This window comes from Triturus cristatus, chromosome 7 (genome assembly GCF_964204655.1).
Source record: "Triturus cristatus chromosome 7, aTriCri1.1, whole genome shotgun sequence".
In the NCBI taxonomy this organism is placed as follows: domain Eukaryota; kingdom Metazoa; phylum Chordata; class Amphibia; order Caudata; family Salamandridae; genus Triturus; species Triturus cristatus.
In genome coordinates, this window is record NC_140590.1 from 1166563734 (window position 1) to 1166580148 (window position 16415).

General features: G+C 44.3%; 1 protein-coding gene across 5 annotated transcripts in view; it reads left to right on the forward strand.

Moving 5' to 3' along the window:
- The window catches only part of PRR14 (proline rich 14), a 593350-nt gene that overhangs the window by 223079 nt on the left and 353856 nt on the right, over positions 1 to 16415 (forward strand). For all 5 annotated transcript variants that reach the window (XM_085618443.1, XM_085618444.1, XM_085618442.1 and 2 more), the window contains one exon: positions 5166 to 5269. In XM_085618443.1, the coding sequence (XP_085474569.1) occupies positions 5166 to 5269 (104 nt within the window). The remainder of the gene's footprint in view (positions 1 to 5165; positions 5270 to 16415) is intronic.

Below are 16415 nucleotides of genomic sequence, written 5' to 3' on the forward strand. Positions count from 1 at the left end.
CAAGGTACGACTGGTTAGCTGTGAGAACGGCAGTTTGTTTAGCGATGCACTCCCTCGAATCACGGTCTTAAAGGCCTCCCATAATACCGATGGATAGGAAACTGATCCCTCATTATTGGCAAAGTAGTCAATGATTGCAGTGCAGATCTCTTCCCTAAAGACCGAGTCATGTAAAGGCCCCAGGACGAGTCTCCAGGTGAAAGCGAGTGTGGTGGCCAGCGAAGGGGAAAGTTCCAGGAGTGCAGGAGCGTTAACGGAGAGCATGCGTGGAAGATGTGATAGCCTGGTGGTCCAGGTGAGTGCATTCTGGGTGAACAGCCAATAATCTATGCATGACCATGCATCAGACGCCGATGTGTGGACCACATATGGCCTGTGTCAGGTACCAGATCAAGCCCTTGTGTAGCGGTATGGCAGTCCCTTGCGCATAGATCTGTGTCTCTGCACACCAGCCTGCCCACTAATGTGAGGCTGTCAACGGAGTGAGGTGAAGTTCTTGGTGAAAGCAGATGTCAATATGGTGTCTGTTTAGATGAGCATGAATTAGGCTAGCTTTCCATTGGTCATTCGAACCACGGACGTTCCAGGTCAGGTACTGAGTTGTGGTCATCGCAGTGTTGGAAGGGAGGTGTCATGTAGCGATGTGGCCTGGCCAAGATTGGCCAAGTGTGTGTTGTGTGTGAACTCACAAAGGTACCCTGCCAAGAAAGACATGTAGGAGGTAAGAAACAGGGCTCACAAACTTTAAAAACAAACTCTCCCCACCACCCACTCCAACCCAGAACTAGGTTGAGTATCCCCAGCCCACACCCCACCCAGAACCCCATTTTGTAAAACAACATGCCTGATGGGAGTCATCCCGAGAGGCAGCCAGAAGCCAGGTGATCAACACAGTCTCAAGAGGACCAGGCGGCCAATGTGACGCAAGTGTGCCTGGGGGTGGATTGGTTTGGGCAGTATGGTCAAGAAAATATTAATTTGAAGAGTACGAGAATGCGATCGGGGTAATCGTCCATCCTAGAGGCAATGACGTCAGCATGTCAAAATGGGACTTTCCACCATGCTTGACTGGGTAGAGCAGAGAGTAGATGATGTCTGACTTTTGTAGGATGCGCTTGGCCGGGAGGATTTGGCAGGCCGTCTGCACTGCCATGGAGAAGTCCGAATATTATTAGACGGTGTTTCCTTGATACTGGACAGACCCACTTTTGTGGGCCAGACAGAGGACTGCATTGCGATCCCTATAGGTGAGGATTCAGGCCACTATATGTTGGGCCAGATTGCCTCGAGGGAGGCGTGGCGCAAGGGATCCATGCACTCGCTCTACTCGCTCTACAATGAACACATGCGAGTGCGTCTGTAAATGGGGATCGCAGCATGATTTCGACGAAATCCTCCATCCTATCAATGACCATGGACTTGCCATGCGGGCGCCTCTAGGTCTTCAGTTTTGAGCTTGATGACTGTAAGGACTTTGTCCATTCCCAGCAGGTGTTCCTCCGCGTTGGTTTGAGCTTCCTCCACGTCAGACGTGCGGGCCTCCAGCTAGTCCAACCGGTCGTCATGCTTGTCCATGTGCCCCTTCACGCGGCCAAGGCAGTTGCTAAAGAGGTTGATCTTTGCGTCAATAGTCCGTAAACTGTTCTTGACGTCCAGCAGGATTTCTTTTGTACCTTATCTGCTAGCAGTGCGCCATGTAGTTGTAGTTGTCCGGACAGTTCCTCTGTAGCTCACTTTGGCTCGGTCTCGCGCGTTTGCCGCTTGTTTTCGCATAAGACACACAGACACACAATTGATGGACGGAATGTTTTTGCATGCCAGTTTCTACTGGCACACTTCTGGCATCCCCGTTGCTTACAGGCGAGCACAGCAGATTGTTTTCGAGGATTGAGAGTGTCTTTAAATGGGGCGCCTCCTGCACCAGTCAGCAGCACCACACGTGTTCTCTGGGGGTGCCCCCCCTCCCTCCATTGCACAGGTGGTGGGCAATAGGATGCAGTTTCCACCGAGAATAGTATAAGGAAATGGCCCACCACACCCTAGTGCCTGTGGGGGGCATGACTGGGCCAGCACCCGGGCCAAGGATGGCATTGTCGGCGATCAGCCAGATGGCTGCAGTAAGGTAGAGGAGAGATTTGTTGAGGGAGGCACTTTGTCCAGTTACCACCGAGCTGCACGTTAGTGTGCGGGGCTCGTCTGAGGATCTACAGCTGGAACCAGTCCCACCACTCCCCAGCGCCTGTGGGTGGCATGAGCAGGCCAGCAATATGGGAGAGTGATGTAGTCCGTTGCCAGCAAGGTAGGGCGAGGGGGTGCGGCACCACCAGAATGTAATACAGGGGCGCAGTACAGTTTAGGTTCCACATGCAGGGGAACTGGGCCCGAGAAGGCCAGACAGGGTGCTCTGTCAGTAGGGGAGCAAACTTTATCCCCTAGGAGGGGGGACTCTTTATGGTTCACGGGGGCCCCCACGAGGTCTTCAAAGCCGCATCAGGCGACGCCGCAGTATTCGGCAGCAGGTCCACAGATCACTTTGTCCCGCTCGGCCTCCACAACACCCGCGGGCCGCCTGGCTCAGGCCACAACAGAGGATCACTTACCTGGCCTGGGCCGCAGTGGGGGACCTGTCAGGCAGGAGCTGCCACAAGCACAACAGCTCCTCTCAGGATTCAGTAGTCCAGCAGCGGCCAATGTCACTCTCAAGGCGCCGGGGGCAGACTCGCCGCACCCAAGCTGCAGGCCTGGCTGCCCGTTCCCATCAGCTCTACTCACCCAGGGAGTTTTTGCGGGGCGAAGAACAGGTGCCCACACCACTCCTGCCTCAACAGGGCCCACTCAGGCACATCCAGCGGGGCCAGCAACCAGCGGCAAAGGCCCTACGCGGCCCAGGTGACGAAGCAAGGGCTTGTGTGGGCACAGTCTCAGTACAGGCCTGAGGCAGCCACGTTGCACACCGCCGCCAAGTTCAAGTCGCTGGCCGCCCTCACGGCATGCACAGGATCTTCGCACAATTCAGTTCAGCGTCCCAGCACCTAGAGGTGTCGGTTCAGCTCCAAGAAGATGACAGTAGAGTCCAGATGCAGCGGATCAGTGACAGAAAAAGTCATTGGCCTGCAGAGCTCTGCTAAGCAGCAGTCAGCTGCTTGCTGCTGGGCTCACTAGCATCCCCAGAGAGTGGTATCTTTGATCACATCAAGAAAACATCCAGCCTGAGGAGGAAACCAGGGAGATATGATGATTTTGTTATGTATTAGTAATTCTTGGTTGTGTGATGTGAGCCATTAATATTTTCACTGTTTTAAAAAAAGTTATAACTGTTTTGTGTTATTTTGCTACAGTTATAGAAGTAAGATGTTTTTACTAGATTGGTTACTTCTATATTTCCATTTGTACAAAGGGGGACGTGTAATGGCTTGAGGGTGCGTGCATGTACCAGAGGCTCACGCTCTAGAAGTGTGGGGGGATTCCAGGGATGAAGGTTAGTAAGCTGGCAGGGGAGCTGGGAGGAAATGGTAGAGAGAGGAGCTGTTGGTGGTGTTATGTGAGCATCTGCAATGAATTCTTCTATCATCATCATGATCACTGCTATATTGTGGTGCTTCCAACTTAACATTTGGTCTTTGAGTAGAACCAAACTACTTACTATTCAGAAAACTCCTATAAAGGAAACTTTTCAAAGAAGTGTAAGATGAATGAGCGAGCAGATGTGCAGCAATTGGGTGAAACCTGATAGCTAGACTCCACATCCTCTCAAACCTCATTATCCAATCTAGCACTATATATGCAATTCAGCAACCTTGCCTGGATGAGTACCACTAGCCCTAATGACAAAGAATGTATGCACCTGAAACCACTAGTTCTTTAAAAAAAAAAAAGCGTTTTTTCATCGTCTCAATATGTAGTAAAATCATCAGGGGTGTATATTTAAGTAGTGGTCTAACGTGGTCACAATGCAACAAATGTGGCACGTCAGGCAAAGACTGAAGATGAGTAAACAATGCCTACTAGAGCAACGCTCCATGTTACTTTTAGAAACCGGCTTCCCATTACATACAAGCTAGAGCCCTCAGATTAATATTGCAGTCAACCTTCCAACTATAGTTAAAAAGGCTGGCGCACAGTAGAGGTCAGTAGGAGTCCAAGGGCTCAGTCTGTGAGTCTCTAAATCAGACATGGTTAATAAATCTTCAGAAAAACAAAATTATTCTGTCCGAATAATCAGATTTGTGTGCTAATATTGCTAGGAGACACAGGTCCCTAGATTAAATGGGTTATTTCCTCAACTCCTATTACATCCTGCTCTAACTGTGAAGAACATTGGAATGATGAAGAGCTGGCACTTGTGTCCAAAAATTGTCGTGGCTTTCTTTGGGCTGAATTCTTTTTGGTTATCTGATCCTCTGGGATCACTTATGGTGTATTCTTAATTGTATGCTGTCTCTGGATTTTCGGTCCTGGCAGAAGTGACGTATGATAACCCTTGTACTACTTCTTGGACTTTGACCTAAATTGACAGCCAGCCTTTTCTTGGTCAAATAGTTATTTCACTAAGATCCAATAAAAGTAGGAGTGCTTTACATTTTATCATTGTGCTTCAGCACAATGGATTTCTTCATTATTGTGGTCTGCGACAATGTTTTCTCTTCTGTATTCCCATACAATACCTGGGTATCTGCAAACCCTACCAAATTTCTCATTTGCACATTGTTCTTCCGTGAGCTGTTTAATTTCTAGGCTTGTCCATACCTAGATATCAATTGCTTGCACTTTTAGGCCTATTTATCATTTCCCCCTCCTTCTGTATTATGTGCCCTCCCTTATACTGCTACCTCTCTTGGTGATTTTTCTTTCCTGGTTTCCCTCTTTCATGATCAGGCCCTCTTTGTCTTCAAGTTGTCATTTTCGTTTTCTAGCCCTCTGTTAGTTGCATTGTTTCTTTGTCAACTTTCTTTGCTCTGTCTTTACTACCGCTATCTGTTTCTCTAGCTCGTTCTCTTTGTTTTGCTGTTCATCTCTTCTGTGGCCACTTACTGCTTACTCCACCACTCTTTCTCGCTCTTTCTCTTCTTCTCTCTTACATAGAATTTCTCACTTTATCTCACTCTGAAAAGCTTAGGCTGTTCTGTTGTAAATTTACCCCTGTGTCATTTTGAATCTGCCAACAGGGACCAGATGACTAGAATGAAGGAATCCATGACGGGATCGATGGATTCCGGTATCTTGCCTTTTACTTCTCATCAAGCATCTCTGCCTGGCCTTAATTATGGTGGTAAGTGATCTGTAGTCTTCCTGTTTCTAACCCGTATGATTCAGATTGTGGTTAGCTGTCAGTACCACAGTGACACACAAACCCCCAAAGACTCACTTCTGTGTTTTTCAGAAAGTAAACAGGCCAACTCTCAGGAGCTTTGTGTTTATGCGTACTCAACCTACTGTGGGGTTGCAGGTTGTGGCAGTGTGTGTGTTTTGGATTCTGTTTTCTGTATTGTCTTTCTCTGTTCATAGTTATCCCTTTGGGCCTCAAAGTAGACAATGACCTGCTTTTACAAAGGATCTCAGTTTCTTATGTCCTCTTTGTTACCAATACTACTTTCTCCCCCTGGTACCATGTCGATGTGATTCAAAAGTGTTTCTTTTTTATTTTTATATATAGGCATAAAAATGAGACATATCCGCAAAACATGGGCGTAGGAAGCTGGTTCTGTATATAGTACACCAAAAAGAGGTACATTGTACAAATAGTCTCAAGGTGCTCTCTTAGGAGTAGTGTGGTCGAGCAGCCTTAGGCTTATCAGAGAGGAGTGTTAGAAATCAGCTTATAGCACACATTCAATAAATGATATGCTCGAATCAGTAAGGAGATTCACACCACTTTATAAATATAACACTTACATTTATATAACTTAAGGCACCAAGATCATCAAAATCAGGTAAGTACATTTCGAGTTATGAATATTTATAGTTTTTAATAGTCGAATTTCTGAAGTGGTAATGTTATCCGATGGAAGAAAGACATACTCAATACAAGTACTTTACAGTGACTTACAGAAACAATCTTCTGGACTTGAGATGAGTATGGGGCAGGGTCCAAGGCAGTACCAGCTGGTCACCTTGGGCAGTACTGGGGCGGACAGGTGCAGAGATGCTAAACAGTGTTGGGTTCCCTGTATAAGTCAACGGGGATGGTCCGGTCACAAAGAGGCTGCCTGCTTGGACTGGGGGATCAGTCTGGCTGAACCAACAAGGAGGCTCAAGTCTCACGATGCTGGGGGTCATTGGTACACCGTTGGTACTCTTCTCCACGGGCCAGTTGCAGAAGTGGTAACCGGTTTTCACGACTGGAGACAATTGTGGTAGAGGGGGTCTTCACAAAGAGGTGGCAGGCGTTATTGAAAATTCTACTGTTGGCAAACCCTAGGTGGACTTCTTCTCTGGAGGGTCTGGTGACCACGCTGACACCATTGGCCCACTTCAACTCGTGCTAGGAGGCACGGGTGCAGTGGTGCTTACTGGTGTTGGGTTTTGGCAGTCTGGAGCCCTTGCATGTTTGTTCTCTTGGGGTGCCTGCAAAATGCAGGGGAGCAGCTTTGCTGTGCCAAGAAAGTCCACGAGTCTAGTGTGAAGGCTGGAAATCGTGTCAAGATTGTGGAGGCGCAGGCAGCTGCAGGACGAGTTGTCTTTGGCGCAGTTGTCAGGAACAGCAGTCAGGCTGGCATGATTGCTTGCTTTTGCGGCTGTTCAGTATCCTTCTTCATTTTTCAGGTTGACCGAATCTGATTTCCTGGTGCCAGTAGCAACCTGGGCATTAGGGGAGGGTAGGGTAGTAGCCAATGGCCTACTTACCCCTCGGGTCACCACAACCCCTATATGACCACTTCCATTGAGAAGTGGGTATAACCCTGTCCCAGAATTCCTAATTCTGCCATTACCAAGATGGCAGATGTTTAATTTTTGCGTCCACATCAAGTAGCTCACCTTAGGGGTGGAACTAGCCTAAAGCAGAGCACACCTCTCTAATTACTAATTTTTCCACCCGTCTATGTGCCAAATGGGCCCTGGTAAGGGGTGGGGGTGGCATCCCCTCACCTCTGAGGGGGGCCAGATTTGCATATCAAAGGTGGTGGGCTCTTTGATTGGAATGCTAATTTATAGGTCATCCTGCTGAAGGGTGTGTAAAACACCCTTTGCCGAAGGAGGCTTTGTTCCTGACCTCCCAAGTGTGTGGGCTCTCACCTCTGGGAGTCAGAAACTAGTCTGTGGTGGCAGGCTGGTCAGAACCAGTCAGCCAACACTCTAGTAGTTGGTAGGTTTTTAGGGGGCACCTCTAAGGTGCCCTCTGTGTGCATGTATTAATAAATCCATCACTGTAATCGGACTGGGTTTATTAATACAATGTATTTTATACCAAACACCATGTATTTCAGTGAAGCCATCAGGTGGCTGTGGAACTCGTTTTAACCAATGTCCAGCACATGTACTTGAAATGGCTTCCCTGTTCACTTGTGACATCTAAAAATTGCCTTAGCCATCACAAGGGCTACATCTGCTCATGCAGATAAGTCCACACATGTAGTATAGTGCACCCTGCCTTAGGGCTGTAAGGCCTGCTGTAGGAGTGGCTTACCTATACTGCATGCAGTGCGTGCAGGCATGTCATACAAGTATGTGTGCCATGTTGTGGTTTCACTTTTGTCTGTACCAAGACAAGCAGCCTTCAATGGCAGTCTGCCTGTGTGAAGTGAGGGGCCCGTTAGGCTGGCATAATACATGCCGCAGCCTTTAGGGACCCTCTTTGGCACACATGCCCCAAGTACCTGGGGTACCATTTACTAGGGACTTAAGGGGTGCCAAAGGTATTGCCAATTGGGAAAGCATTTGTACAGTCTTAGGTTAGGAGATCTGGCACTGATGACCTGGATAGCAGGAATTCAGTGTACTTTCTGTCAAAATTGCATCAAATGCCGGTTAAAAGTGGGAGTAACCATGTCAAAAAGTGGCACTTTCCTACAATGGGCACTTAAATGCGATAGCAGTTGCAACTTAGTTTTAGCATACACATGTGTATACGGAATGCCAGCATAGCGGCCGCAGACATGGCTAGTATAATTTAATATATATCCAACATTTTACAAAAACCCTCTTTGTGAACATAACCGATAGAGTGGCATATCATTATTTTAGGTAGGTAGGTAAAGCTTTATTCGATAAAAAATATCATAAAAGCACAACATACAGTAATAAAAAAGGATCAAGTTAGACAATAAAAAACAACAATTGATCATAGGTACATCTAAAAAGGTTAAAAGGATGGTTAAGAACAGCATATAAAAAACAAAGACAAGGTGCTTGGTGGCCTGGAGTTCGTTAAAGTGAAATAAGAACAGATCACAGAAGTAGATCAGTGCAATTAAGGGGACATTTTTTTCTTTCGCAACAGCCAAGCACAGCCCAGATATTTGGCAATACCGCAGACAATGGTAAGAGACGAGGTATCAGTTTGCAGAATGCGTAGCACAATACGATAGTCCCGGCATCCGAGCATTCTACAAATCGGACGCAGCCATTTAGCTCTTGGTCTTCGATAGTGGTAGCAGGCAAATAGAAAATGGGGAATGGACTCTTTGGGTGCTGTACAGCTCGGACGACCAACAGATGAAGGTGAAGATCCCTTCCAGCCAGCAGTCACACAGTTGAGGGGGAGGGACCCAAGTCTAAAACGTAGATACAAGGATCTATCCAATGGGGACTGGATAAAGTCGAGATATGCTTCCAATTTGCGGAAAGGCTTATGTTCGAAAAAAGCCTCGCTCAGCTTCCCCGACTTAGGATTGGTCAGTTCTCTTGTGTTTACCCAGCTCCAGTATGCCTTCTTGAGATCCTGTTTTGAAGGGGGTATCTGGGATTCCCAACAATCTTCATATCCAATGGATTTCAATGTTTGTTTTATGTGAGTAATCCATTTTAGCCTCCTCCCAGTGTCTGCTGATATGAGATCATTTAAGCCTGCTGCATATTTTGCAAGTTCTGTGGTCCGTCGCAGTCTTGCCCAGAATAATAAGGGTCGTAAACGTGCAATATCCTGAATAGAATGTCTACCTAGGTCATACAGCAAGGGTTTTAGAGGAGATGATGTTGGGACAGAGATGAGATTCCTCATAAATTTATTCTCCGAGACGACCAGATCATGAATATTTGCATGGCCCCAGATTTCTGCCCCATACATAGAACTAGACAGTGCCTGGGCTTCGTATACCACAAGAGCCGGTGCCACAGGTCGACTAGTAGAGAGATATTGTTCTCTTATAATGGCACCGGATACCCTCTTGTGGCACAGAAGCATCTTGGTCAGATGCGAACTCCACTTCATCCCTTTTGCAATGCGTATGCCTAGGTAATCGAAAGAATCCACAATGTCTAAGGGTGTGCCATCCAGAGTGAAATTATATCTAAAACGTCTCGGGGGATTTATTACCATTAGTTTGGTTTTTTCTGTGTTTATAATAAGCCCATAGGACTTGCAAAAAGAGTTGAATCTATTTAAAATTCTTTGTAGGCCAGCCGGGGATTTGGAGATCAGGAGAGTGTCGTCGGCGAACAGGAGAGTGGGGATCTTTTCACCGGCCAGGACTGGAGCATCAGCTGGGACCTCTCTAAGGAAATCCACCACCCCGTTGATGTATAGAGAGAACAGGGTGGGGGCCAGCACACAGCCCTGGCGTACCCCCCTGTTCACCGCGACACTCCCTGTAAGCTGGCCCTGGGCACCCCATCTAATATTAGCATGGTTATTCTCATGCAGAAGCTTTAAAAAGGCAAGAATCTCATGGGGAACACCTAGTTGGAATAAGACCTGCCACAAACGTTGGCGAGGGATTAAGTCGAAAGCAGACTTTAAATCAATAAAAGCTAAATATAAGGTTCCCTTGCCTAAAACTACCGTTTTCCAATATATCATAAAAAACCTAAAAACTTGATCCATAGTGCCTACCTTTTGTCTAAAACCTGCTTGAAAGTGTGATAAAACATCCCCGTTCTCAATCCAGCATCTCAGTCTCATCAGGAGAACCCTGCCAACCACTTTCTGTACTACGTCAATTAGACTAATGGGTCTATAGTTGGCAGGGTCCTCCCTATTACCCTTTTTAAAGATTGGAATCACCACCGCGGCTTTCCAGGACTCAGGTACTATAGAACCCTTAGCTATGGCATTCATAACAACAGAGATAAAAGAGGCCCAGGGAATTGGGTCGTGTAAAAGAAGATCACCTGGTATGCCATCGGGCCCAGCCGCCTTGCCGGGGGCAATACTTTTAATAGCCAAAATAGCTTCGTGGGTCCCAAAAACGCTCTCCGCTGGGAATTCAACAGTAGGGGGCAAATCATCCACCACCGGAGCGACAGAGACAGTCTCACCCGCATATATGGCAGAGAAATGGTTGAACCATTGCAGCTCTGCTATATGGTTTGGGATGCTTGTTGTTTTAGCCCTTTTGGCTCTGTTCAAGAGGTCCCAGAAGGCTGTAGAGTTCCGGTTTAGGGCCGCCTCCTTGAGTTCCTGCCAGTGGTTTTTTTCCCATTCCCGTTTGGCGACTTTCAGGGATCTCGAATAGTCTTGTCTGGCCTTGCTAATTAGATTTCTATCCTGTTTTCTTAGGGCTTTGGACAAAGTGACTCTGGCCCTTTTGCAATCTTTAGAGTACCAAGGGTTTCCGCTTTTCGTGGAGTCCACCTTGGAACAAGTTTTCTCCCCCAGAATAAAGAAATCCCCTATTTTATTGATGGTATCAAGATAAACAGAAGCTATAAGTTGGGGATCATCCGTTTTGGTGCTAGCATCACAAAGTTCAGTATGTTTTCTAGCTAGGAGTTCTTTGATTGAAGCGAGCTTCTCCTCATGTTGTGAGATCCCATGCCATTTAAGGCGTCGACTACACCCTGCCAATGATACTTCCTTGGTTGCCATTAAAGGAGGTTCATTGACCACATTGGGTATTGTCATCCAGAGATCTTTAGTTTGTAAACATAGTGGGTTGTGATCGCTATCTATTGTGTTTTTGAAACCATATCTATGATAAGCCCCCAAGAGTAGATGTCGACAAGGATATAATCGATGCGTGATGGTGAAGTTAGCCTGTTAAAGGTGAAGGCACCGCCCTTGTCAGATATAGATCTGCCATTCACTGCACGTAGATTAAATTCTTGAGTGAGTGCATTCAATTGAATAGCCCTTTGTGACCATTTCTTAATCGGAGTGAGCTCTAAGGGTGGGATTCCCCAGGTGAGATCTAATTCACTGGACCCCGATAAATCTTCTGAGGCTAGAGGTTCAAAGGTACAGTTAAAATCTCCACAGATGATAACAGTAGAGTTCCGGTCAATGAGGGTCAGTTCGTGCTCCAAGGCAGACACTGTTTGAGACATCTGTCCACCCGTCGAACCTCTAGCATAGATGTTGAAAAGATCTAGGGTGGGACCACTATGTGAACCTTTTATTGTCAAATGTAGAAGATCAGGGGAAACATTCTTGTGGCACTGAACCAGCCAATTCTGCTTGATATTTACCCACACATGTAATCCCCCTGATGGGCGACCTTTCCCTGAACTTAGGGCCGGTATATAGTGTGTAGAATACCCCGATTTGTATAGGGGGATTGTGCTCCATGTTTCTTGGAATACACATACGTCAAATATGCCAATAAAATCGTGCCATTCCGGAATCAGGAGCTTTTCAGGAAGCCCCGCGACATTCCATGACACAAGATTAAGAAGAGGCATAGACTTGACGAGTGTAATAGTGGGCTTGATATTAGGGAGCATCTCACAAGACAAAGAGGGCAATGAGAGGGGAGATGGACTTTCAGGGGGTGTGGTAATGTGATTAAGAGCAATAGTAACCGACTCCATATAACGAGCCTTAGGAGAAAGATTGTGGACCAGTCAGTCTACCCTATTCAAGTTAGAATCGTTGCTAGAAATCCTCCTTCTACCCTCTGGTACAGGGTCGTTTGGAATCCAAAGTGGGGTACGCCTTATCTGGATACCGGAGTGGTCTGGGGCTGAGGTACGATATTCTAGGAGCACCAGATTCTCGGCCAGGATACTATTGGAGAATTTAAGCTCAATACAATCAAATTGGCTAGTGTAATGAGACAGTCTTCTGACCTTGGTAATATCTTCACGGATATTTGACCTACAGCCCCTGACATGCCTGATCCAGTGTATAGCTTTGTTTTTGAGGGAATCCTCATTTTCGTAGGATTGGTTGTTAGTGAGTCTAGGTATCATTATTTTATCTTTCTAGTGGGAATCCGGTTGCATGCACTTTATACATTGGTAAGAGCAGACAATGACTTCCAAAGTCTCTAGGCCATACTTCTCTGGAAAGGGTTGCATCATAAGTTTCAGACCATTCTTTGTATTGGGTCTTGTCTTTAGATCAGTCGGGAAAACAAGGACCTCTTCGACCCCCACACCATGGCGACCCTGTGTTTTCCCAGTAGTATCCGTGTTGAAGTTATTTTATAAAAGCCCTAGGGACATTTTTAACCTAACTAAGGCGGCCTATGTCAGGGTCAAGCCGAAACTCCTGTTACGTCATGTTCTTCACATCCCCTATTATTTGTTCCTAAAATGCTTTAACTCTAGGACAGCTCCATGCCATATGAAGAAAATCTGCATGAGCACCACATCTCTTATACCTTGTGTAATTTGTAAGATCGTACCTGGCCATAACTTTCGGGGTTAACTCACGTCCTCTGCAGGAATTTATGATGGATTAATCTGCATCTACTATTAGGGGAGACCTCTCTGGTTTGTTGGGAACAATATTTCCCCATCATGTTAGTGATAACCATACTCAAGTTCATAGACCACTCACTGTGCTTGCACCTCGTGGGGCTTGTCCCATCTATCATTTCCATAGCTGCATTGTAGGGTCTGCGAATTAGTTTGATTGGGTGGGTAGTGGATAGTAGGATGGACACTTTTTCAGTTCCTAATTGCATGATACAACATATTGATCCGATCAGACCAAATAGGGCATCAAGGGGAGCCGTCTAATTGCTAGTATTGTTGCCAGAATCTTATTATCCCATAAATAAGGGTGAGGGTATTGTAGAAGTCACACTTTTCTGGCAGCTTGGCTGGCTGAAGGAAAGTTATTACTATAGCTTCTCTCTTGGACGGTGGGAGTTTCTCTACTCTATATACCTCTTCATAGACCTCTAAGAGCAGATCGGCCAGTTTCTCTACATATGCTTTATAAAATTCAGCTGAGAGGCCGTCGCTGCCAGGAGCGCTCCCATTTTTCAGCTATTTAATCATTGATTTGATCTCTTCTATGGTTATCAGTTGATATAGTGACATGTGTTCCCCAGGCCCTAGCCGAGCCAGAGGCGCCCTGTTTATATATTTGTGGATATCAGAAATATCCTCCTGTGCTTTGCAGGTGTATAGATCTTTATAGAAGTCGGCAAATGTGTCTAGTATTTTGTTGGGATTATACCCAACATGATCCTTTGGTGCGTGTATGTGAATTACTTGAGTTGCAGTTCAGCAAGGTTTTTGTAGAGTAGCCAAGGTGTGTCCTGATCTTTCCCCTTCTCCGTTTCTCCAGGCCTGCTCATATGTACTCAAAAAGTACAGCTCCCTGTCGCCTTCCTCTTTGAATTCCATTAGTTTAGAATGCACTGAACCCATGGTTGCCCTGTCGTGAGTCGCCTCATAGTATTGTTCCAGGTCATGCAATTCCCGTTCTAAACCTGTAAGTATTTTTCTGATCGATTCCCTTTTTGATACTTTCACCACTGATGAAAACCTTAAGGGCTTCCCACAGGGTTGCAGAGGAGGGAACCACACTTCTATGTGTATCCAAATATTCAATGGTGCCTTGCCTCATTTCCTTCTTGAATACCAGGTTTAGGATGTATATATATATATATAATATATATATATATATATATATATATATATATATATATATATATATATATATATATATATATATATTCACTTAAAAAAACCATAGGTTTCACACATGTTATAGTTAGGTGGATATTTCACTCGTAAAAAACCAATGAAATTCCCCCGTTATAGTTAGTTCAGATAACTATAACTCGCGCGCCCGCAATCCACTGCTCATGACGTCACATATTACATCACTCATGACATGGTCAGTGGCATCACTCATGACATCACTGATGACATCATCCTTGTGATAGAGTGGCGGTCGCGCGAGTTATAGTTATCTGAACTAACTATAACGGGGGAATTTCATTGGTTTTTTACGAGTGAAATATCCACCTAACTATAACATGTGTGAAACCTATGGTTTATTCAGTGAATTTGTACGGTTTTTTAAATGCTAATTTATTTATGTAATATAATTTTTTTTTATATATTTATTTTACAATAAACTACGTATTAAAATTATTATTATTTTTTTTGCTTTTTGGTTTTTCACAGTGCGCGCACTCCCGCGATTTAAAAAAAAAAAGAATTCTGCCTTCGGGGTCCTTCAGGGACCCCCTGACAAAGGCTAGGGGGTCAGGAACTCTATACCCTGCCCCCTCATCACGTTCGCCACCTTCCTTTTTCACTCTCGCACTGAAAACAAACAAAATGGCGGCCGACACTTCCTGATTTCGACCGATTCGAACGTTGACTAACATGTAACCACCAATCAGAATTCCGCTCGCTCACGTTAGGGTGCTCGCACGGTGCGCGCACGGTGCGCGCTTATAGATATTTATATGCTTTTAAATGCTATTTTCTCAGGAACTACTGAACAGATTGACACCAGACCTGCAAAAGGCACTTCCCTGACCTAAGGACTACCTCTGCCAAATTTCAAGTAATTCTGTTCAGCCGTTCGGGCTGTACCTTCGACTAAAGGTCGTATGGAAAAATGCATGGGGAAAACGCGTTTTGGGACCCCCCTTTTTTCTCGGCCCCCACTTGACAAATCACCCCGAGACTTTCAGGGTAGGAGCTGAACGGAGCGCCCCATTAGTTTTGAAAATTTCGCGAGGATTCATCAACCGGCGCCAAAGTTATTCAAAATAGAATTTTCAGATTTCCTATGGAAACTCGGTCCGAACTATAACTATCTACTGGCGACCGCCAGTAGATAATGTATGTATGTATGTATGTATATATATGTGTATATATATATATATATGTGTGTATATATATATGTGTGTATATATATATATGTGTATATATATATATGTGTATATATATATATATGTGTATATATATATATATGTGTGTATATATATATGTGTGTATATATATGTGTGTATATATATGTGTGTATATATATGTATGTATATATATATATATGTGTATATATATATATGTGTATATATATATATGTGTATATATATATATGTGTATATATATATATATATGTATATATATATATATATATATATATATATATATGTGTGTATATATATATATATATATTTGCAAACAATCATTCCTGAACCTCCTGTTATGGCGAAAAGGAATGAAGCGAACTCCTCTTAGTGGCAAAAGAAGTTGAATTTATTATTTTCTCAACTGCCTGTCATGACGCGTTTCGGCCGGAACGTCGGCCTTGATCACATATGGTAGGCTTTGCGGAAAGATTCTTTTTTAAATTGCTAAACCCTGTGTCACAAGATTAGTAAACATGGGAAACAGACTCAAACGTATTACAATGCATGTAGATTGGAAGACAGACTGGCGAATAGTGCATGGTCATATAACAGTAATTTCATTCTTAATAACCAGAGTTATATAGTAAATCGTATGTGTTATTACAATAAATAAATACATACGCATTTAAATATATATTCTATAAATAAATGAATAAATAAATATATCTCAGTATAAATACAGTTATAAAAACACATAAGTATATATCCGTAATAACAGCATAAATGCAAGGTAGCTACTTGGATGTTATACAAATTTACATAAATATTAGTGCATATATGTTAAATATAAACCATCTATTGGACACAGTAAAAAGTCCAACATATAAGTAAAAGTCTGCAAGAAACTCCATGATAAAATATTAACTGACCACCTCCTAAATGTGCAAAAATGTAATAGTTCTATATGTTGTGCTACTAACATTGATAAATTCATGTTAGTGCGATCTTTAAAGTGCTTAAAGATGTGCATAAGTGCCGATCTCTAAAAAAGATATGAAAAAAATATATACATATGCAGTAACCAATAATAAATTATATGGAGTTTGCAGAAATAGACGGAGGTGTCCTCATATAGGAGACAGAAAATTCTGATCATGCCAATCATAAATGTATGGGCGTAGAGTACACTGAATATACATTGTAAATCATACTCAAATAAATATATACATAAATGTATATGTGGTGAGGAAAAAACAAACGCCAACTGACGAA